Source organism: Cuculus canorus, chromosome 3 (genome assembly GCF_017976375.1).
Source record: "Cuculus canorus isolate bCucCan1 chromosome 3, bCucCan1.pri, whole genome shotgun sequence".
Taxonomy (NCBI): domain Eukaryota; kingdom Metazoa; phylum Chordata; class Aves; order Cuculiformes; family Cuculidae; genus Cuculus; species Cuculus canorus.
Genome location: NC_071403.1, coordinates 68,016,792 through 68,038,446, shown reverse-complemented (window position 1 = coordinate 68,038,446; position 21,655 = coordinate 68,016,792). Strand labels below are relative to the sequence as shown.

Genomic DNA, 21,655 nt, shown 5'->3' with positions numbered 1-21,655 from the left:
CGCTCCAGGCTTGGGGCAGAGTGGCTGGGAAGCTGCCTGGCAGAGAAGGACCTGGGGGTGTTGGTCAACAGCAGCTGAACATGAGCCAGCAGTGGCCCAGGTGGCCAAGAAGGCCAGCAGCATCCTGGCTTGGAACAGCCATGGTGTGGCCAGCAGGAGCAGGGAAGGGATCATCCCCCTGCACTCAGCACTGATGAGGCCACACCTGGAATCCTGGGTTCAGTTTTGCACCCCTCACTCCAAGAAAGACCTTGAGGGGCTGGAGCCAGCCTGGAGAAGGGGAAAGGAGCTGGGGAAGGGTCTGGAGAACAAGTGTTATGAGAGGTGACTGAGGGACCTGGTGTTGTTTAGCTTTAAGAGAAGAAAGCTGAGAGGGAGATCTCATCATGGTCTACAACTGCCTGAAAGGAGGTTGGAGCAAGGTGGGCGTTGGCCTCTTCTCCCAAGTGACAGCAGGAGCTGCACCAGGGCAGGTTCAGACTGAGTATCAGGAAAAAGTTCTTCACCAAAAAGGGTTCTCAAGCACTGACAGAGGCTGCCCAGGGCAGTCCCCATCCCTGGAGGGGTTTAAAAGACAGGCGGATGAGGTGCTCAGGGACCTGGTTTAGTGCTGGACAGGAAAGGCTGGACTTGATGATCTCAAAAGTCTTTCCCAACCAAAAGATTCTACGATTCTATGACAAGGTGAAGACAGCAAACTACCAGGCAAATTTTCTTTTTATTTCTTATAAAATATATTTCATATTGCTGCTGTAAAAATTATATTTCACATTTGCATTTTCATTTTTTTAACCATTTTTTCCTCTTTTTTTTTTTAACAATAAAAATAATACTTGGAAGACAGCTGAGAAAACCTCCAAGACAACAGAAAATCCACTTGATACAGCACAGTCTCTGGGTAGTCGGTGTCCCCACAGGGGCACGGCCCCCGCGACGAGTGCCCCCAGCCCCTTCCCGCTCCCAACACCTTCATGAAATCTCCGGCCGATGGCACCGGGACCACCCTGTGCTAAACCAGCTGCCCCCCACTGGCAGTGGTGTCCTGGCTGGAAAGCGGGGAGCAGCCGCTCATTTATTAGTGCCCGATTAAGAGGTTCCTATATACATACACAGACATGCTCCAGGAGACAGCCAGATGGATAAGGGAAAACTCTCCAAGCTGGATTTACAGGTGGTGGTTACCCGTGGTTGGGGCCGAAGAGGTGAGACCAGTGAGATTTGAGTGTCAGAAGGAAAAGTCCAACGCCAGGCGGCAGCTTGAAGTTAGTTAAAAAATAATAGGAAAGGGAAATAAAAGGGAAAGGGACAAAAATTCTTTATCCAGTGCCAGCTGATCCGACAGATGTGATGAATGCCTGCTATCAACCCTGGAAAAATATGCAGGTTTTGCTTTTAAAAAGTGTAAAAAATCCAAAATACTCCCAAACCAGAAGGAAAAAACCCACCCCACCCTGCCCAAGTTTCTCTGTTAAAAATCAAAACCCAATGGAAAAGAGCCATGAACACAAGGACAATTTTGTCCTGTTAAATCTGTACCGCAAAGCCATTAGAAAAGAAGCTATACGCACCTCCTGACTCCCTGCAAAACAACCTGGATATAAAATATTCCTAAAGGAGATGATCCCTGCTGGCTGCCAGGCAGTAAGTGCTGTATGTTGCGGGAGGACGTGGCACCGTGAGGAGCAGTGGGAGCTGCATCCCCATAATTGCCTGGGGATCTGGCAAAATATGTCCAGTGGTGCCTTTTTCTTCATTTTTATATTTTCATATAAAAAAGCATCTTTAACAAAAAAGCCAAAATTTTTCCTTCGTTTTCCAGACATCCAAGCTCCTACCTGTCAAAACCCTGACCTCTATGCCTGGAAGGGCTGAGGTGCCCAATGCTAGGCCCTGGGTCTGAGGGGATGACATCCCTAAGCTGGGGTGATGCTACACCCTGATGTCGACCCTTGATGGCTTATTTGACATTTCCTGAGTGATTTTGCTGGGAGCAGAGCTGTGTTCGGCCAGTGCTGGCCCAAATCTGGCCCTGGCCGATGCCGTCTGGGGCAGAAAGAGCATAAAAAGTATAGAGGTCAACTCTCTGGTCCTGCCTGTGTGTCTCTGAGCTGCGGGGCAAAGGCACAAGGTCTGAGGAAAGCACAAATCTACCTATTTGGGGTTTTTTTTTCCCTTCTATGCTCTGGGCACTGCTTTGAGACGAGTTTTGGAAAAGAAAAATGTGTGACTTCCCAAAGTGCCTGATCCAAAAGCAACCATCACCTCTGGCATTACCAAAAACCTGCCTGCACCCTAGCACTGCAGGACCTTTCCCAAAAGGAAAAACACACTGAGCTCTGTGGATGCAGGACAGATATCACCGGCTCAGCTATTTGGGCACTGGAGAGCAGCAAAGGAGCAGGGTCTTTTTAATTAAAAAAAATATCTATTTTTGAGTAGTGCAACCACCCCGCCCCCTCGCAACGAATGTTAGCAGAGCTGTGGATGCGGAGCTCCACCCTGCGACACGCTTTGGGAAGTCATTCTTGCCATAAAACACTCAACTCGGGAACCTGCAGAGTCTCCAACACTGCTGGGAGAGGAAAAAGATTGTCCCGACGTTTTGCTCCTAACACCAGGGATGGGAACTGGACACAGTGGCTCTCCAGGAGCCTCTTCCCTCCCAGGAGATTTGAGGCAGGCCTGCCAGACTTAACTGCCTTAACCCCGAAGGATCGCACCCTGCCTAGGGAGTTGTGCTCCTGCTTTCCAAAGTTTGCATCCACCAGCTGGATAGCGGAGAGAAGATCGGGTTGCAGGATGATAGACTGTTCATATGTACAAAGTTACGAACGAACAACAACAAAAAACATACCCAAACACATTGACAAGCACCGTAACACATACATAGGTATCAACTCGTTTTGCCTGCCTACCCAAACCCGACAACAGGGCTCACATCAATCTGGGAACAATATCAGACTCTCCCAGCCACCTGATTCACTTTTATAGGGAAAGCTGAGTTTTAAAAGCACCCCCGGCCCAGGCCATGTGCAGTGACTGCTCTCGGCTCAATGGCTACAGGTTACGGCCTATGATTATCAAGAACGTAGCAGATAGGTAATGCAAATCCAAATCCCAGTGAGGGAGAAAGCCAACTGAGTAATCCAGCTCTCTGGCTGCACGCATCCCACCTGACAGCAAGTGCAACGCCCCACCAGCAGTGCTGGTGTACGTGGGACAGCCGTCACAGTGACAGGAAAGCAGCAACAATCAGGGCTGGGTGAATCCAGGTTTTAAAGAATGGAAGTTGGAAAACTGACTCCCAACAGGCTCAATGGGATCTGAAAGCAAATCCTGAAGTGTTTTGCTGAACTGGGGCCAGAGGACGGTAAGGGAAAGCCATTCCCAGTCCACCAGCTGCCTTTACCGGTGGAACCATTAATTACAAAATAAAACTGCTCAGCCTGGTTTGGAAATCCACAGAGAGGGCCACAATGCAGGTATTTCATGGAACTAAGCCACCTTACAAAGCCTGAAATAAGAAGAACACTAGGTTTTGTTTTAAAATTCCTCGTAGTTTTCCTGATTAAAATTAAAAACCCCATGAGGGGTTTTCCCCTCAAAAAGCCTCCAAAACTGATGCAATGGAACCGGTCAGAGGAACACATACGTTCAGGCTAATGCTGTCATGTGACATGAGCAAAGATGACATCGAGGCAAGGAGAGAAACCTCTAAGTCCTGCCTTGAGACCCACTCCTGCCTTGCCTGTGGCAATCCAACAGGATTTCTTTTTTAAAGCTGTGTCACCAACCCCCTCCCTTAAAGGGTACGAGGGATTTGCACTTTCTAGGTAGTCAAAGGAGACGGGAAGCTGCCTCAATTTCTCACCCAGTCACACTGCGATGGTTCAGGAGGTTTTAGGGCTGATCTGGGAAATGCAGGAAGCTCTTTGGTCCCCAGATTGCCTACAATCTCCCCTGAACCTCGAGGCACCGGCTTCCTTCCCTCCCAGCTTTTACCGCACAAAGGGAGATATTCTTCAGGTTTTAAAAAAAGAAAGAAGTTGGAAAAAAGGTCTTTACAAAAAGAGCAAACCCAGCAGCTGTAAAATATACAGGAGGAGGAGGAATTTACACGCAGCTCTGGAGGTGTCTTCTGGGGTCACAGGAGGCACCTCCAAGGTCCCTGGTTGCAGCAGTGAGGGACTCCAGTGCTCCGCGGGCAGGAGCAGGGGAGGGACGCAGCACTGCAGTGCTGTTCTCAGTCCAGGAAGCGCTGGCAAGCTTTTTTCCACCGGCAGGCTGTGCACCACTGATCCCGGTGCTCAATGCCGTATACCTTACGGCACTTTTTGGCTTCACCACGGACTTTCCTGCAAAATGGGGAAGAGGAGAAACTAACATTCATCCACTCGCTGCAGAACTTGAGCCACAAAATCATGAAGCTTGGAAAAGACCTCTCATCCAGCCCAACCCCACAATTCCCACAACCCTCTCACTAAGTGCCATAGCAACATATTTTCTGAACCCCTCCAGGGATGGTGACTCCACCACTGCCCAGGTCTCATTACTCTTACAGCAGTAACATTGTCCCTAATATCCAGTCTAAACCTTCCCTGGTGCAACTTGTCCTATCCCTTGTTACTTGGGAGAAGAGATCAGCACCCACCTCACTACAACCTCCCTTCCAGAAGCTGCAGAGGGTGATGAGGTTTTCCCTTCTCCACACTAAAGAACTCCAAGGCTCTCAGCTATTCCCAGAACCCCTGGGCTCCGGACCCTTCCCCAGTTCTGCCCCCCTTCTCTGGAAATGTTCCAGCCCCTGAAGGTCTTTCTTGGAGTGAGGGACCCAAAACTGAACCCAGGATTCGAGGTGCCACGTCACGAGCGCTGAATACAGGGGTAGGATCTCTTTCCTACTCCTGCTGGCCACCCCATGGCTAATCCAAGCCAGGATGCTGTTGGCCTTCTTGGCCACCTGGGCCACTGCTGACTCATGTTCAGCTGCTGTCGACCACCATTCCTGGGGCCTTTTCTGCTGGGCATCTTTCCAGCCACTCTTTCCCAAGCCTGGGGTTGTTGTGACCCAAGTGCAGGACCTGGCACTTGGCCTTGTCAAATCTCATCCACATCAAGCCACATATGTAATGGTAAGGCGCTATAATGACGGCCCAGCATCGTTTCGAAGCAGCTCAGCAGAGCTGATGGGCTCTACCTCTGCTTCCCACCAGTCTGTGGAACCCTCACCTGGCGCCGATGGACATCCTGGGCGGCGAGGCGACAATCAGGTGAGACTTGAGCATTGGCGTTGGTGGCTGGGGTTCGCTGAAGCTGAGTGACCGGCTCCGCACCTGTGGAGAATCGGGTGTCAAAAGGCAAATGGGAGGATGCATTCACTCGCTATCCCATGCAGCCCCTGGTACTCCAGCAGGGAAGTGGGAGACACGGGTCCCCCAGCCCACAAATCTGGATGTTTAAAGCAGGGAGTGAGAAAGCAGAAATGAGGTCTCCTTAGCCCCCAGCCCAATGCTGCATCGCAAAAGGACAAAGGGGAAACGCATGCAGGACTCACCGGTGACAGGGACGGGAGAGTCGAGGTGGCAGTAGCCCAGCTGATGCTGGTGAAGATGTGGGGGGACACTGGAATTTGTATCGAGGGCAATGCCTGTGGGGGAAAAGAGGAGCCAGCATTAGCCCTGGGAGCACGAGGGTGGGATGGAAATCCCAGTGCAGCCATTCCTCCAGCACTGGATCCTGCTAAGAGGGGGCATGGCACAGCAGCCTCTTCACTCCTGCAACTGCTTTTGGTTGCAACACCAAACCACATGCACCATCATAGAATCATACGGTTGGAAAAGACCTAAGAGATCACGAGCTCCAACCATACCTGTCTACTACTAAATCACGTCCCCAAACACCTCATCTACCTGCCTTTTAAACACCTCCATGGATGGTGACTCAACCACCTCCCTGGGCAGCCTCTGCCAGTGCCTGAGAACCTTTCCTGTGAAGAAATTTTTTACTCATGTCCATTCTAACTTTCCCCTGATGAAGCTTGACACCATTCCTTCTTGTCTTATCACCTCGTCTGTGCGTAGGTACTTTTGTACCTTTTTACATAGGCTTTCTGCTTTTAGACAATGTCACATCCGTTCCTCGAGAACGGGAATGGATATATATGCAACTTATGGATCCATATGCCCTGTCCCTGCAGTAGTTTGCAGCTGCAGAACAGTGCTCAGCTCTCAGGCAGGCCCTGGGACAAGAGCCACTGGCTCAGGGTGTCCATGGGGCCACTGCTCTTGAGTTTCCAGGTTTCCTGCACCTCAAAAGCCCGTGCCCCGGCGAGCATGCAGCAGGAGACGTGCATGATCCAGCATGGCTGCATTCCAGCCCGCGTTATCTGCCAGCAGAAGGGTGTGTTGCATACCAGCATGGGGTAATTGCATGGGAGCAGAGGCCAGCGGCTCCCCCTCGGCCCAGGGAACGGCTGCAGAAGGAGTACACAGGTCCCTTAACCAGGCATTAACAAAGCTGTTTGCTCAGAGGCTGGAAGACAGCCAGGCAGGGAATGGTTGGTGTTACACCAGTACTGAAGCCTCTCTGTGCTGCGGGGTGGAAATAAAACTTCCCTGCCGCAGCGAGAACTTATGGAGCAAACCAGACCACAACATGCCCCCTGGCAAGATTTTGGGAGGTGATCCAGCCCCAGGAGATGCCATTAGCTCACCTGGTAGGCATGATCTGCCTGGATGTGCCAGAAGGAGCTGGGGGCAGACTGGCTCAGGGCGCTGCTGGCCAGGGCGGGCTCCAGCACTGGCTGCTCCACGAGCAGTGCCTCTGGCTTTGCCAGGGATTGCTGGATGACGATGGGGGCAGACGCGGATGTGGGGCTGGTGGCAGTGGCTGCCTCCGGCGCTGGCTCTTCCTTCACCTGCACTTCCGTGTAGTAGAAATCCTCCTCCCGCTTCCGCTGGTCAGAGTCTGCACCATCCCTGCCACAGAGAAAAGAGGTATAGTGGTGAAAAGGCAGCCTCATTTCCATCAGGACCATCAACCCCTGACCTCCCTGGGGGAGAGCAATTCTGCTTTGGGGTTCCAAAGCATCACATTGGCTACTATCAGCAACAGCCACTGTCTCTGCAGCAGTACTTCGCACTTAAAAGGAAGATCAATACATCTTCCAGGGCCTTTAAAAATATTGGCACTACTAACTGGGTACCACTGAAAATCCCCTGCTCATTTCTAATCCAAGTTCATTTAGCACAGCTGCGGACAGAGTCCTGCAGTTTACCCAGCAGGTGACAGCCCTGAAGTTGTTCTTTTCCCAGTGCATTTATCCAGCACTGGATGGCAGTCCAGCGCTGCCCACTGCATCGCAGCCCTTCTGCCTTCACCTCTTCTAAGGAGGAGGGCAAAAATACCTACCAGAAAAGATGGAAAAAAGCACGAGAAAACTGAGATTGGGGTAAGAAGTGCAATAGGGCCACAAAAGGAGACCAAAGCAAAGCTGATCCTACATCCTCACCACTTTGGTTTTGGGGAAAATTCACAGGAGATCAGGACAAAGCAAAGCAAGCTGCCGAAGGCACAGTTTGTGTGCCCGTGCCAGCCCGGATGGCTGAGCTGGAGACAGCCACTGCTGCAGCCGACGCAGCTTTCAGGCTGCCAGCCCTTGCGAAATCCAGCTGGGCTGGTGCTTCTCTGCCCAGGAGCCCAGGGCTTAGCGTAACCTGAACCCACCCCAAGTGCAAAATGTACACCCAAGTCGGGCAGTCCCAAAGCCAGACGGGGCTCCCGTGCCTTCTGGAAAGCCCTGGGATCCCTGAAGGTGTCCTACAACAGTAGCTTCGGTGACATGGACTGCTCGTCTGAGAACTGCCAAACTCAGTACACAGAGGTCATGATCTCCTGTACTGAGAATATTCACTGCCGGAATTACACATTCCACAGCAGGAGGGTGTGCGCCTTCAGCGGTCAAGCAGGGGTCAAGGAGGTTGGATGGGACTTTGAGCAACCTGATCCAGTGGGAGGTGTCCCTGCCCATGGCAGGGAGTTGGAACTGGATGGGCTATAAGGTCCCTTCCAACACAAACCATTCTACAAAGCCTTACCCAAGGTGCTGGGTCTTTACATGACGCTTGATGCCAACGATGGAGCGCAGGACCTTGCCACAGCTTGGCCACAGGCACTTGTACATCACCTTCACTGAATTCTGGTGGAGAGATGGTTCATGTCACCTGCTGCCCAGCAGCAGTGTCCCCTCCATGGGACACCAGCTCAGTTCAAGCCACTGGTGCTGGGACCACCCCCATGGCATCAGTACCTTTCTCTTGCGTGGAGCGGGTTCATCAAGGAGAAAAGGGTCGGAGTCAGTCTCGAAGCCGTCATCTGCCTGGGGGGAGCTCAGGGCCTCGCTGGAGTATTTGGGGCTGCCGGCGGGGTGGGGGGGAGAGGGGGTGGAGATGTCACTGCCCCCACTCCAGTGCCCGCTGGTGGTGCTGCTGCCGCTGTCCGAGACATCACCGCTCTCCTTCCAGGGATCACATGCCACCCGTGAGGCTGCAGGGAGGGACACACGCTGCCACCCTCAGCTCAGGGCTAAACAAACCCCCCCAGGGTAGAGTCCAGCCCTGAGGCTGGATAACATGCAACAACAGTTGCCTCCACTTATTTATTTATTTTTAAACTTGGTGAGGTAAAACCTTTGCACCTTTGCTCAGTGCCAGCTCCCAATTATTGGTTGTTTACCCCTTTTTTCCCCTCCCCATCCTCCTTGGCATCAGCACAATCCCATGGGCACAGCCAGCACACGGCAAGCAGCCAGTACCGGGGCACGCACATTTCCCACGCCTGCAGGTGGCTATTTTTATCCCTCTGGCTGCATTTGACTCCTCGGGAATGAAATCGCCTCTAAAAAAAGGAGTGACCAGGCGGTGCTCCCCGTCACAGGACTCCTGTGCGGGGCTCCCCAGACCCCTGGGATGGCTGCAGAGAGCAGGGTTACCTCATTGCACTGCCAGGGGTGTCCCAGCTTGCTGAGCTCCAACCAGTGCCGGCACCCATGGGCTCCACCAGGATCCCGGTGCTGCTTCTCAGCCACCCCTGCACAGCTACACTCGGTGCAGTCCCTCTCCTGGCAGCTATCTGGCACCAGGCAAAGCATCTCTGGAGTGAGCAAAAGCTCTGGCACCAAGATCTAAACAGTGCAGAACATTTCTCTGCATCTTTTTGTTCCAGATGTTGGTTTTCTTAAGGAATATTTCTGTTTACATGACATGCACACTCACGGGGGATACCGCTGTCACTGGCAGGAGGGCTCTGCACCACAGGGCTGCAGGAGAGGCTCGTCAGCACCATGGCTGCCACCATCTCGTCCATCTCCACAGTAGCGTCGGCTTTCCTGCACAGTGAGGGGAGAGATGTAAAACACATGGAGGAAAATAACAGCCCAGATAACAACTCCATGAGCCATCAGGCACCTAAAGGGCAGCACAACATGCAATAGCTGCACCAGTTCCCCACCATCACCTCCCCCTATAAACTTTTAGCCATTTTTAAGTCTTTGGGAAGGATGGTTTTCCTTCCCATTTGGAGGAAAAAAAAATGGAAAATCCCCTTAATCCTACATTTAACCATCCTTTGCATAATTCTGCACTGGGAAGGCAGATATATCCCCGCTCTCTCCGCTGGTGTAACACCAAGTGCAAGTGCTGCAGGAGCTGCTGGGAACCCCTCTCCTGCCCGAGACACCACCAGTCAAAGGCACGAACCTCTTGGGTACATCGATATTGCTGGATACGGATCTCTGCAGCACTTCAGCAGGGCCAGGACCACTGGCTGTGGGCAGGGTGGGGGGCTGAAGCGCAGCTGGCCGCATGTCCTGTACCCTCCAGCATGCCTGCAAGCCCTGCTCTGGCAGCAGCATCTTCACCTTGTCACCCAGCGGGTTGTGCTGCTCCACGAGACCGCTGCACTCCTGCCCGCTGTAGGTAACGAGAACCTGAAAAAGGCATGAGGGACAGTTTGTCAGTGTCACCTGCTACCCCATTGCTCACAGGGGATGTCCTGCTGCAGCACAAGCAAGCCTTCACCTGGCACAGGATCCCCCTACTCCTCCCACCCCAGAGGGCTTTGGGACAAAGGCAGAGCCTGTCCTGAAGGGACTGGACTTCAGACCCATGTCACAGCAAATTGGAGGGATGGCATCCCAACCCCACCACCAAGAGATCTGCTCTTCCCAGGCACAAGCTCCCTGACTTCAACAACCCCAAGCTGAGAGATTTCCTGAGCCAGTGTCAGCTGCCTCTCTTGAGTGTCGTGACTCTGGGTGGACTTTTCTCCAATGAATTTGTCTGCTTTGTTCTCATGCCGTCCTGCTGCAAGGACTCCCACAACTATCACACACACTGGATAAGTACGTAAACAAAAGGATTAAAAGCTAGAGGGGCACAGAAGAGAGGTTTCCTGGGCAAAGTGATCCTACGTTCACACCCTGCTTCCTTCAGGCAAGGGAAGGAGGTGTGCAAACCTCACCTCCTCCTCCTTCTCAGCGCCCCAGCTCCCGATGGGCAGTTTTCCACCACTACCACCCATGAGTCTACTTCTGTTACTGGAAATGTAGCTGTGTCAAAATATGTTACATGTGTTTCCAGCTATTTATAAGAACAGGAACATCTCTTTAAGGAAGCGCCAGGAGCATCATATGGAGAAGCTGATACAGGATGGAGAGGTGTATTTATAACCTGACGGGGGAGGAGCCTGCAGGACCACCTCAGGTGGGACCTCCAGCAGAAACACCAGGACAGATAAAGCCACTCACAGCAGGACCATGGTTAAAGGGGGATCAACACAAGGACCAGGACACAGAAAACCCAGACCCTGCTTCCTGAAAACAAGGAGCAAAGCATCTCCATGAACAACACGGGCTCTTCCCAAAACAGTGCACAGCACAAGGAACCAAAATCTCCTTTGGGTTTGCAGAGTCACCAGTGCAGGTCCCGGCTGTTGCTGCAAGATGAAGGCACCCCACCACTATTTTTATGCTGTTCTCAGCAGCAAAGCAAAAAAGCAAAATCCTCCACAGCGGAGCACATAGGAGAAAACAGCTCTCAGTCCTGCAGCTAATAAACACAGGGCAGGAAGAGCCAGGCAACCAAACAGGGGCCTTATTTACACTCCATTTCACAAGCTCTGCTCAGAAAAGCTACTACAGTTCTGCAGGTAGCAGCCAAGAAACTGGCTCTATGTCAGCAGCGCATCACTCCCCTTGGACAGTGCTGCTTGGCCAGGGATTAACCGTTCTGGTAGGATTGAGAATGAGCACTGTTGCCTGCCCCAGCCACATCCTGGCCAAGGCACAGCCCTCTTAAGAATCAGGAGCCCAGGGCACAAGAAATGGCAGGATGCGTCCTTTATGGATGAGCCATTGCACCTCAGTCTTCCCTAAGAGCTTTCTCACCACAGATGCCATAGAATCATGGAACAGTTTGCGTTGGAAGGGATCTTAAAACACAGCCAGTTTCAACCCCCTGCCACAGGCAGGGACATCTCCCACTGGATCACACTGTTCAAAGCCCCATCCAACCTGGCCTTCAACACCTCCAGGGATGGGGCTGCCACCACTTCTCTGGGCAACCTGGGCCAGGGCCTCCCCACCCTCACAGGAAAACATTTCTTCCTAAGATCTCATCTCAAGCTCCCCTTTTTCTGCTTCAAACCCTTCCCCTTCGTCTTATCCCTGCACTCCATGATGAAGAGCCACTCCCCACTTTTCCTGGAGCTCCTTTCAGTACTGAGAGACTGCTCTAAGGTCTCCCCACAGCCTTCTCTTCTCCAGACTGAACAACCTCAACTGTCTCAGCCTGTCCCTGCACAGGGGGTGCTCCAGCCTTTGGATCATCTTTGTGGCTTCCTCAGGAGTCACTCCAGCAGATCCTTGTCCTTCCCATGCTGAGGACTCCAGAACTGGACACAGGGCTCCAGGTGAGGTCTCATGAGAATGGAGTGTAAGGGGAGAATCACCTCCGCCATCCTGCTGGTCCTACTGCTTTGGATGCAGCCTGGGGTATGGCTGGCTTTGTGGGCTGCTGGCTCACATCCACACCACTGACCCTCAAACTTGTAGCAAAAAGCAGCCACAGACTGAGCCCTGAGACGTTCACATGGTTTATGGGGAGAAAGGGCAAGTTTATGGAAGTTCACTGGGAGTTGCTAAATGCATAGAAACCATTTCCCTTAGCCTGAAACAGTTGGAGAACACTGGAGGAAGTGACAGGTCTCCTTACCCTCTTCTCTGGAGACCTGCTTTTGGCTAGGATTGGAGGTATCTCCTAGAAGAGATGGATCTCTGCGTAAGCTGCCATAGTCCAAACCCATCAGGCATGGCCAGCGCCAAGTGCACTAACGCCAACACCCACTTAACGGCTCTCAGTAACTACAGATTCCTGCTGCACCTTACATTAGGAGAGCTTTGGGAGTTTTATTCCCCCCCAGGGCCACCCAGCGGAGCACATCCCACCAGTCAAGGGCACCAAGAGACTCCTCACGTACTTGCTGTCCGTCGTTGAGCTGCTGGTGGCTGGGGCACCTGGGTACCTGGCTGCTCTCCTCCACTGATGGCATGCAGGATCCATCCTCTTGTGGCACTGTGTGTACAGATGCTCGGCCAAGGTCAGGCTGAAAGCTGGGGATCTGGGTGGCCACCAGCACCCCATCAGCCAGGACACCAGGGGCAGAGACACGGGTGCCTAGCAGGGAGCGCTTCCCCAGGCGCCTGGACAGCATACTCGCCATCTTCAACAAACTGCAGAAGAGAAGAGACACAGGAATGTTACCTCTGGCAGAGGACTATGACGTTCATCAGGTGTCTTCCCACCCACCACCACCCTGGGAGCCAGGAAAGCAGCTCTCTGCTGCTCCACCATCCCAATGTGCATGCTCAGGAGCTCAGCTCCCAGGCACCAAGACAACTCGGGGATACTGTGGGACAGCAGTGTGCTCAAACCTCCTCACACGCAGGCCCCTTGTCTTTATGGTCATTTCTGAACCCCTCTAGAAGGCGGGGTTTAGAAAAAAGGGAAGCATAGCCCAAAGGAAACCTCACGGATGCAGTTGGGACAGCCCTCGGAGTCTATCATATCTCCCTCTCGAGATGCCACTGGCACATGGTCCTGAGACCATCACAGCCCATCAGGCTGAAACTCGCCGTTGGTGCTCTTCAACCTGGACCTCTACACTTGGGTCCGTACCCAGTGCGGTCTTGCAACAACCTTGCCCACAAGCTGGCAGGGGAAGAAAGCTCTCTAGCAGCAAAAGCCGGCACCCCTTCTCAGCTTGCTCCCTGATGTTCTCCTTTTGGGGCACTCCTGTGCTTTTGGGAGAGGTTTCTCCAAGCTTGTGGCTCATACCTAGCACTCCTAGGGCCCATCTGGCCATAAATCTTTCTAAACTGTTTTGTTAGAAAGGGAATAATTTGGAGCATTTTTATTCTAAACCGCTTTTCTAACTGTCCTTCATCTATTTTTGCCCCCAGAATAACTACTCTTTCTTGGCTCTGCTAGCAAGCCTACTCAGAGAGCTGCTTGCCTGGGTTATTTGTTTGGGTTTGTAGATAGAATCATAGAATAGTTTGGGTTGGAAGGGACCTTAAAGATCATCTGGTTATAAACCCTTGCCATGAGCAGGGACATCTCCCACTAGATCAGGCTGCCCAAGGCCCTGTCCAACCTGGCCTTGAACACCTCCAGGGATGGGGCAGCCACAACTTCTCTGGACAACCCGTTCCAGTGCTTCACTACATCATGGTGAAGAAATTCTTCCTTATGTCTAGTCTGAATCTGCCACTCTCCAGTTTACACCCATTACCCCTCCCCCTATCACTACAAGCCTTTGTGAAAAGTCCCTCCCCAGCTTTCTTGTAGCTCCTGGAAGTAGGTACTGGAAGGTCGCTATAAGATCTCTTCAAAGTCTTGTCTTCTCCAGGCTAAACAAACCCAACTCTCTCAGCCTGTCCTCGTAGGGGAGGTGCTCCAGCCCTCTGATCAGCTTAGTAGCCCTCCTTTGGAGTTGTTCCAATAGTTCCATATCCTTACGTTGAGGATTCCAGAACTGGACACAATACTCCAGTTTTTACTGCTGTTCTGAAATAAACATGTTTACAGGTTTTCTTATAAGCAAGGGATACCTAGGCATGGGCACAAACGATGCACCCAGCCCCGATAAACCAAACAGCTCCAGCAGTACTTGCTGTCTTACTCCATCCAGTGGTGTCAATTGTGTGTTTGTTGGGTGTCTGGGTTGGAATGTCACTCCTCCTGCCCCTCCAACCACCCTGGGAAGGGTTACTCCAAGCCACGTCCCGCTTCAAAGGACGCCCAAGATTTACAAGTGATTTTACGAATAACTGTACGCACTCAGCATGTCTTCCCCGAGTAGAAAATTAACAGCTATTTAGAAGCCATAAAGAATAGAGCAGGAAGAAAAGGACTGGGTGTGAAATAGAGAAGAGGTGTGCCAGGGAGAGTTCCTTGTGACAGGGCTACCTGTCCCACAGCACACAGGCACTTTGCTGCCATCACCACCTTCTCTTCGGAGCAGGATCAAAGAGTCCGCAGCAGCCAGCTGAGCAGAGCCGCTCCCCCAGCTTTCCTCTCATCTCACCCTGCCCAAGGAACATGCGGAAGTTGGCAGCATTTGAGCATCACTGGGGACGCTCCAGAGCCCGCTCTGTCTGACCATGTCTTTTTTCCACAGTGCAACATGTTTTCTGATGAACACAAGTGACCTGGCCAAGTGGCTCTGCTCCCAAATTTCTTATATACCCATATGAGACTTTATTTCTCATCTGAAAGGAGACCAAAAGGCAGTGGTTTGCCTCAAATCCCTGAGCAAAGCTGCGGGAAAGCCCTTCCACATCACCACAGGAATTAACCACCAGACCACGTTTCCTCCCACATCACCTTAAAACCTCACTCGCAGATATCCTGGGCACCAAGGTTTGGGAATTGCCCCTCCAAGGGCTCAAGCAGCAACATCAGTACTACCATGGCATAGAAAACAGTGATGAATCTCCACCATCTCCCCAACGGTCAGCACATACTGGTTCCAAGGCAGTGCTTGGCCAGTGGCCAGGTGTGGGAAGAGCAGTGCCGAAGGTGGGAGGCTGCTTCTCATTTCCTTCGGGGTTTCGTTTTGCCTTCCCTTTCCTTCCCCCTCCAGCCCAGGGTGGGGGAGTGGGAAGGACAAGAGAGGCGCTTGACTGCAGCCAGTGGAAGGAAAACCCTCCAAGAGCCAGTTTTCGGAGCCACATCAGCTTCCAGCAGACCACTGAATGCTGAATCCCACTTCGGTCCTCAGTCTGGAGGCAAGGATGACACAGCAACACCGGAAAATCCTTCCCCCTGAGCCCCAAAACACAAAGCAAGAAGAGAAGCGGGAGCTGGGAGAGCGTCAGCGGTGCAGGAGGAGCTGGGAGGCCACGCTGCTGCCGCTGCGAGCCCTCCCAGCTGTTAGCAATCACACGCCGCAGGGGTCAGAGCCGGCACAGATCCCAAATTATTTCTTGCTTCAATGCCGGGCATGCATTTTGTAGAGTGTTTTCCCAGCTCTCACTAGGGAAAAATGTCAGCCCTTGTGCCTACCAGCGCTGCCACTGCTGCTGGCCGAGTGAAGCCCAGGCAGAGGTTTTGGGAAAGCAGGCACCTCATTTGGCAAATGCGGAACACTTCATTGAGCAAGCTGGTAAGGTTGGGGTGCAAAGTGAGAAGGGTGTCCTACTGCTCATCCCGACCGCTATTTGACTGAGGTTTGTCAGGAGAACGCCAGCTCCTGCACCCATGGTGCTGCACAAACTACACCACCAGCACAAATCCCCTCTTAAAAGAGTGCAATTAGAGCACACCCCACTTTTTTCCTGTTTTTTTTTTTTTGAATAAATTCCCTCAAATCCAGCCTAACTCCTACCACAGATCACTGCACCATGTATCGGCAACCCAGGTGGCAAAGTCTGCCCTATGACTGCAGCAACTGACTATAAACCTTAATTTTTCATCTTCTCCCACAGCTCATGGTTTCCAAAAAGCCCCTTCTTATCCTAGCAAGTCCAAAAGCCCTTTACAAGCCATACTCCAGCCCCGCGCCCAGCAGCACACGTGACCGGGAAACAAGATATCCGCACAGAGCGGTTTCCAAAGCTTGGGCCGTTATTAATAAAGGCAGCAAAAAGGAGCTACTAACCCCGTGACAAAGCCAAACCCACCCGCGACCTACCCCACGCGGACAATAATACAGAAGAGGTGCTTTCTCAAAGATTTGCCTCCTACTCCCGCCTCGGTGCTCACAGCCTGAGTTACGCCTGTGGACGTGTCACTGCGGGGCGGCATCGCATCCCTGCCAGCAGCACCGGGAATCACAGAATCATAGAATCACTAGGTTGGAAAAGACCTCTTAGATCATCGAGCCCAACCGTTCCTATCTACCACTAAACCATGTCCCTGAGCAGAAGGCTCAGAGCAGAATAGAAGGGCTCTGCTGACCCTCACTCAACGCCAGCGTTTGCTGCTCCTGGGCAACTCCGGAGAAGATGCCTTCAGAGGACGCCTGCCTGCCTAAAAATGCATTTTCTGGTGCAGGCGGGAATGCCGACGCAGGCAGAGCGATTTCCCCAGGCAATGGTGTGCAGCAGCCCCGGTAGCGAGGGCAGCCAGGAAGGAAAGGGAGGGAGTTTGCTGCTTTCTGGAAGCGGTGCAAGAGGGAGTGTGACTTGAAGCCATCGCGAGGGCACCGGGATGAGCGTGCAGCAGGGAGACAGGGCACGCATGCCTGCATATGTGTGTGCACGGCACATGGAGAAGATGGCAGGGCCAGAAGCAGGGGAGGAGAAGGAGGAGGCGTTTGTGTCCGGGCCTGCAGAGGAGGGCGGCACCGGGCAGGGCACGTGTGTGCGGGGCGGGGGACACGCACGGGAAAGTGCGGGGGGAGGGGGGAGGACACGCACAGGAACCGGGCAAGCCGGGAGGCGGCGTTTGCACCGGGCACTGGCCCGGCTGGGCGGGATGGGGACTGCAGGAGGGGAGGGGAAGGCTGGAAACGGGAGGGAAACGGGATCTGCACCGGGCAGGGGCGTAAAGGGGTTGCATCTGGGAGGCTGTGCATGTACCGGGTAGGGGGGTAAAGGGGTTGCACTGGTGGGGCTCTGCATGCACCGGGTAGGTGGGTAAAGGGGCTGCACCGGGGGGGCTCTGCATGCACCGGGTAGGTGGGTAAAGGGGCTGCACCGGGGGGGCTCTGCATGCACCGGGTAGTGGGTGAACGCACGGTGGGGGAAAAAGGAGGCGGCGCATACACCGGGTAGGAGGGAAGGGACTGTAATGGGGGTGGGAGGCTGTGCACACACTAAGCCGAGAGAGTATGGACCGGGGCGGGGGGACACGGACTGTGCATGCACTAGGCGGGCGGGAGGAGGCACATACACTGAGCGGGAGGGAAAGGGTTGCAGGCAGGGATCTGTGCACGCATCAGGCAAGAAGGGGGGGGGGGGGGGGGGGGGGGGGCACACACCAGGCAAGCCCTGGGGAAGAGGTTGTACTGGATGGTAGGGGGGTGCTATGCATGCATCGGTGGTGTGGGGAGAAATAGGTTGCACTGGGGGAGTCTGTGCATGCACCGGGTGCAGGGAAAGGGGTTGCAACGCGGGGGAGGAGGGGGCTGTGCACGCAGCAGGCAGGAGGGGGCACACACCCGGCAGCCCCCTGGGAAGGGGTTGTACTAGGGGGGGGACGGGGGGACACTGCATACACCAGTCCAGGGGAGGAAGGGGGTGCACTGGGAGGGACTGTGCATGCACCCAGTGCGGGCAAAGGGGTTGCACCGGGGGGGGAGGAGGAAGCACGCCACGGGGGGACACGACGAGAGGCTGTCGCACGCCCCGGGGGACAGCAGGAACCCGCTGGGGGTCGCTGAGCCGGCTGTGCCCCCGGGCCGGCGCTTACCTCGGCTGGGCACCCTGGTCCCGGCGCTCCCGTAGGCGCGGCCGGGCTGGAGAGCGGGCGGGGCGGGGAGGGGCCGGGCGGGAACCAGCGCTCCCGCGCGCGGGTTCTTTATTAATAGCATTTTTTGGCTTTTTTCCCTCGTTTCTTTTTTTACCCACCCCCGCCCCGGGTGCTGCCAGGCTGGGTCTGGGGGAACGGGAAAGGCTGTGGAGGCGGAGGGGGTGCCCGGCGCCCCGCTACTCACGGCGTCCGGAGCCCCGCTGCGCGCCCGCCGCCGGCCGGGTTAAAGCTCCCGGGGCCGGGCTGGTGTAAACAACCTCCCCACATGCTCGGCCCCTTCCTGCGCATTGGCTCCGCCGCCGCCCGCCAGCGCACGCCCCCGCCGCCCGGCCCGGGGGACGCCGCGGGGTGGGCGAGACCCTTCCCCCTCCCTCGGGTCCCTCGCCTTCCCTCCGGGCTCCCTCCCATTCTCTCCTTCCCTGCATCCTCCCGCCCTCGATTCCTCGGCCAGGCTCCCCGGCATCTTCCCCTTCCCTGGGCTCTCCTCCATTCCTCCCTCGGGCTCCGTAGCGTTCTCCACCTTTTCCAGGCTCTCTCCCATCCCCTTCTTCCCTGTGTGCCCCCCCTTCCTCGCCCGTGCTCCCTCCCATCCCCTCCTTCCCTGCATCCTCTCGCCCTCAATGCCTCGCCCGGGCTCCCTCACATTCCCCTCCTTCTTTAGGTGTCGTGTGTCCCCCCTCCCGCCCCGGGCTTCCTCACGTTCCCCTCCTTCCTTAGGTTCCCCCTCCGCCTCCCCCGGGCTCCAAAGCGTGTCCTCCCACCCCGTTCCCTGGGCTCCCCCCTGTTCCTCCCCCGGGCTCCCCGTCCCGTTCCTCGTCCTGGCTCCCCATCGTACCCTCCTCTTTCTTGGGCTGCTCCGAGTTCCTCGCCCCGGCATCCCTGCATCCCCCGCTTTCCCTCGGCTTCCCCGCGTCCGTCGTCCGCGTCCCGTCCCCCCCCCCCCCGCCCCGGCTACACTCACATCCCTCTCCAGACTCCCCCGCATTCCCCCTTCCCACGGGCTCCCTCGCATCCCTCGATATGGACTCTCTCACATCCCTCCCTTCTCCGGGCTCTCCCCGCTTCCCCAGGCTCAACCCCGTGCCTCGCCTGGGCTCCCCCGCATCCCCAGGAGTTCCACTCCCACCCTCCCTTCTCGCTTTCCTAAGCTTTATTGGCCCGAAAAGCTCTTTATTTAAACCATTTGTGTCCATCAATTGTGTCCATCAGGGCTGCCCTCCTGCCCAGGGGACAGGCAGTTCGGGGGGTACCAGCTCCTTGCCGTCTGTATCTAACGGCCCTTCTGCTACTTTATCTTAATTATAGAATCATTAAGGTTGGAAAAGACCTAAAATCGTCAAGTCCAACTGTCAGCCCAACACCACCACCTGTACTGAATTAGGAGGGGATGCTACGATGACCCGAGACCCCATTGCAGCACTCTGGCATGGCCAAACCCAAACCTGGAAGGTTCTCCTGCTGCCAGAACAGATTCACTGGCCTCACTGAGTGTTTAGAAATACACGGGAATTAAATTAACACCAACATTGTTCCTTTTTGGGTTTACTTTGGTTTAAGGCACTGAATTTCCCCCCTCAAACTATCAGCTTTGGGTTCTCTGTGACAAAAAAAAATCCCACTTTTGCTGCTTGTCCCTTTATAATGTGTTAAAGCCAAGCTGATGGACAAATGCAATGGCCAGCAAAACAACTCTGGGTGTTACTCAGGACACCCCTAAATTCCAAGCACCGATTCATAACCTGCCGGATAAAGACCATGATAGCCACTCGCTACAATCGCCTTTAAAGCCCCTGTACTGGCGAGGCCGTTTATTTTAATGCATGTCAGCTAGCGGAGACGAGCGCTGGGCCTACTGCCAGCTTAAAAAAGTGTGGATTTTTAGCACCAACCACTACCCACAACACAGCTGGGGGAGGTCATTACAGTTGTCCAAGGTAAATTGTTGGGACAAGAAGGGGTTATCTGTGTGCAGAAAATGAAGCCTACCTTGTCCATGTGAGAACTCCGGTATTTCTGAACATACATTTTGTCGAGTAAAAATAAAATACCTACTCCAAAGCACCCAAACGGGAGCTAAAATCTTCTGCTTCCATCAATGCTCCTAAATTCCCTCACAAGCTGTGCAGACTTGGGTCTCTTAAGTCACTTCTCAATACCTGTTAAGATGAACAGTGAGTTATTACATATGCAGATGAGGGCAGGTGCCTATGAAAGGCTTGTTCACAAAGACTGGTAGGGATAGGATGAGGGGGAATGAGTATAAACTGGAGAGGGGCAGATTTAGTCTTAAGGAAGAATTTCTTTACAATGAGAGTGGTGAGGCGCTGGAACAGGTTGCCCAAGGAAGTTGTGGATGCCCCATCCCTGGAGGTGTTGAAGGCCAGGTTGGATGGGGCCCTGGGCAGCCTGGTCTAGTGGGAGGTGTCCCTGCCCATTGCAGGGCGGGTGGAGCTAGATGATCTTTAAGTCCCTTCCAACCCAAACTATTCTATGAAATCCCTCGCCTGGTGATCTCACGTACATTGGGAGGGAGTTTGTTCCATGGAGCTGTGCTGCTGCAACACGCAAACGGTAGCATTGCAAGGCAGACACGCCAGGGGCTGGGAGGACACTGCACACTTCCTTGACATCATCCCAGCGATGCTCAGCCCTGCACCAAGGCCGGCTACTACTCCAGGCAAGGAGTGGAGCTGGGGACAGGCAGGACCGAATAGCAGTGAGCACCAGCCGCTCTTGGGGAAGGAGCTGGTGGGTGCTCTTGGGGGTACCTGCTCCTCAGAGTGGCTGTCCCCTCATCTCCCGGCAAGGTGGTCCCTCACACTGCATAGCTGCCACCCCTCACAGCCAGCCCTCATCTCCTACCATCTCCCCGTACACTCCATGGCCATTGCCTCTCACAACAACCCTTGCCTCCACTCATAATCTCTCCTCAGGTATACCTTTCATCTCCCAATGGCCACCCTCATCTCTCCCCACAGAGCCACCTCTCATGTCCCTGAGGCCACTTCTCAGGTCCCATTATGGCCACAGCCCCTCATGGCTACCCCTCATGATTTCCCCTCACAGCCCTGGCTGCCATGTCTGTCACTGCCATGGCTGCCCCTCAGGGCTGTCTCACCTCGATGGCTGACCCTCATGGCCACTTTCATCTCCACATAACAGCCTCTCACGTGCCCATGGCCACCCCTCACAGCTGTCCCTCATGGCTGATGACTCTCATCTCCTGTGGCCACCCCTCATGACCACTGCCCGTTATCCTTCGTGGCCAACCCCTCATCTTTCCTCATGATCTGCCCTCGCAGCTGTCCCTCAAGGCTGTGACCCACCCTCACAGCTGCCCCTCATCTCCCCTGGCCACCATCTCCCCTCATGGTGACCTGTCATGTGCCCCCATAGGGGCCATGAATACCTCATGGCCATCGCGCCTCACCCCTTACAGCCACCCTCATCTCCCCATAACCACGCTCGTGGACACCTTCATCTGTCCCCATGACCACCTCTCATGGCCACCCCTCGTCTCCCCTTATAACTACTGTCCCTGACCCCTCACAGCCACCCATGATCACCCTTCATGGTTGCCCCTCACTCCCATGGCTGACCTTCATCTCCCCATGGATGCCCCT

The 21,655-nt window shown here is 54.4% G+C and overlaps 1 protein-coding gene across 9 annotated transcripts; it reads right to left on the bottom strand.

Moving 5' to 3' along the window:
- Window positions 1-717: 717 nt before the first annotated feature.
- On the bottom strand, window positions 718-21,454 carry ZNF395 (zinc finger protein 395). 9 transcript variants are annotated; one of them, XM_054064109.1, is made up of 11 exons: window positions 20,554-21,454; window positions 20,085-20,188; window positions 12,535-12,787; window positions 9,756-9,985; window positions 9,273-9,385; window positions 8,309-8,544; window positions 8,097-8,197; window positions 6,713-6,977; window positions 5,555-5,647; window positions 5,230-5,333; window positions 719-4,355 (listed from the first exon to the last, which is right to left on the bottom strand). In XM_054064109.1, exons 2-11 carry the CDS (start codon window positions 20,123-20,125, stop codon window positions 4,244-4,246), a joined length of 1,548 nt encoding a protein of 515 aa, XP_053920084.1. In that variant the 5' UTR covers window positions 20,126-20,188; window positions 20,554-21,454; the 3' UTR covers window positions 719-4,243. The 9 variants fall into 9 exon arrangements, with proteins under 9 accessions (XP_053920081.1, XP_053920084.1, XP_053920085.1 ...); XM_054064106.1 differs by lacking the exons at window positions 20,085-20,188; window positions 20,554-21,454 and adding an exon at window positions 18,217-18,492 and having other exon boundaries at window positions 718-4,355; XM_054064110.1 differs by having other exon boundaries at window positions 20,085-21,454.
- Between the last annotated feature and the right edge of the window lie 201 nt (window positions 21,455-21,655).

Bases quoted from the DNA above. Each gene is read 5' to 3' on its own strand.
- ZNF395 (XM_054064106.1), bottom strand. From the start codon at position 18,440: ATGGGAGGGAGCCCGGAGGGAAGGCGAGGGACCCGAGGGAGGGGGAAG. The intron at 8,198-8,308 runs GTACTGATGCCA...TCTCTCCACCAG, and splicing joins CCGCTCCACGCAAGAGAAAG to AATTCAGTGAAGGTGATGTA. The intron at 4,356-5,229 runs GTGAGGGTTCCA...CCCATTTTGCAG, and splicing joins AGGATGTCCATCGGCGCCAG to GAAAGTCCGTGGTGAAGCCA.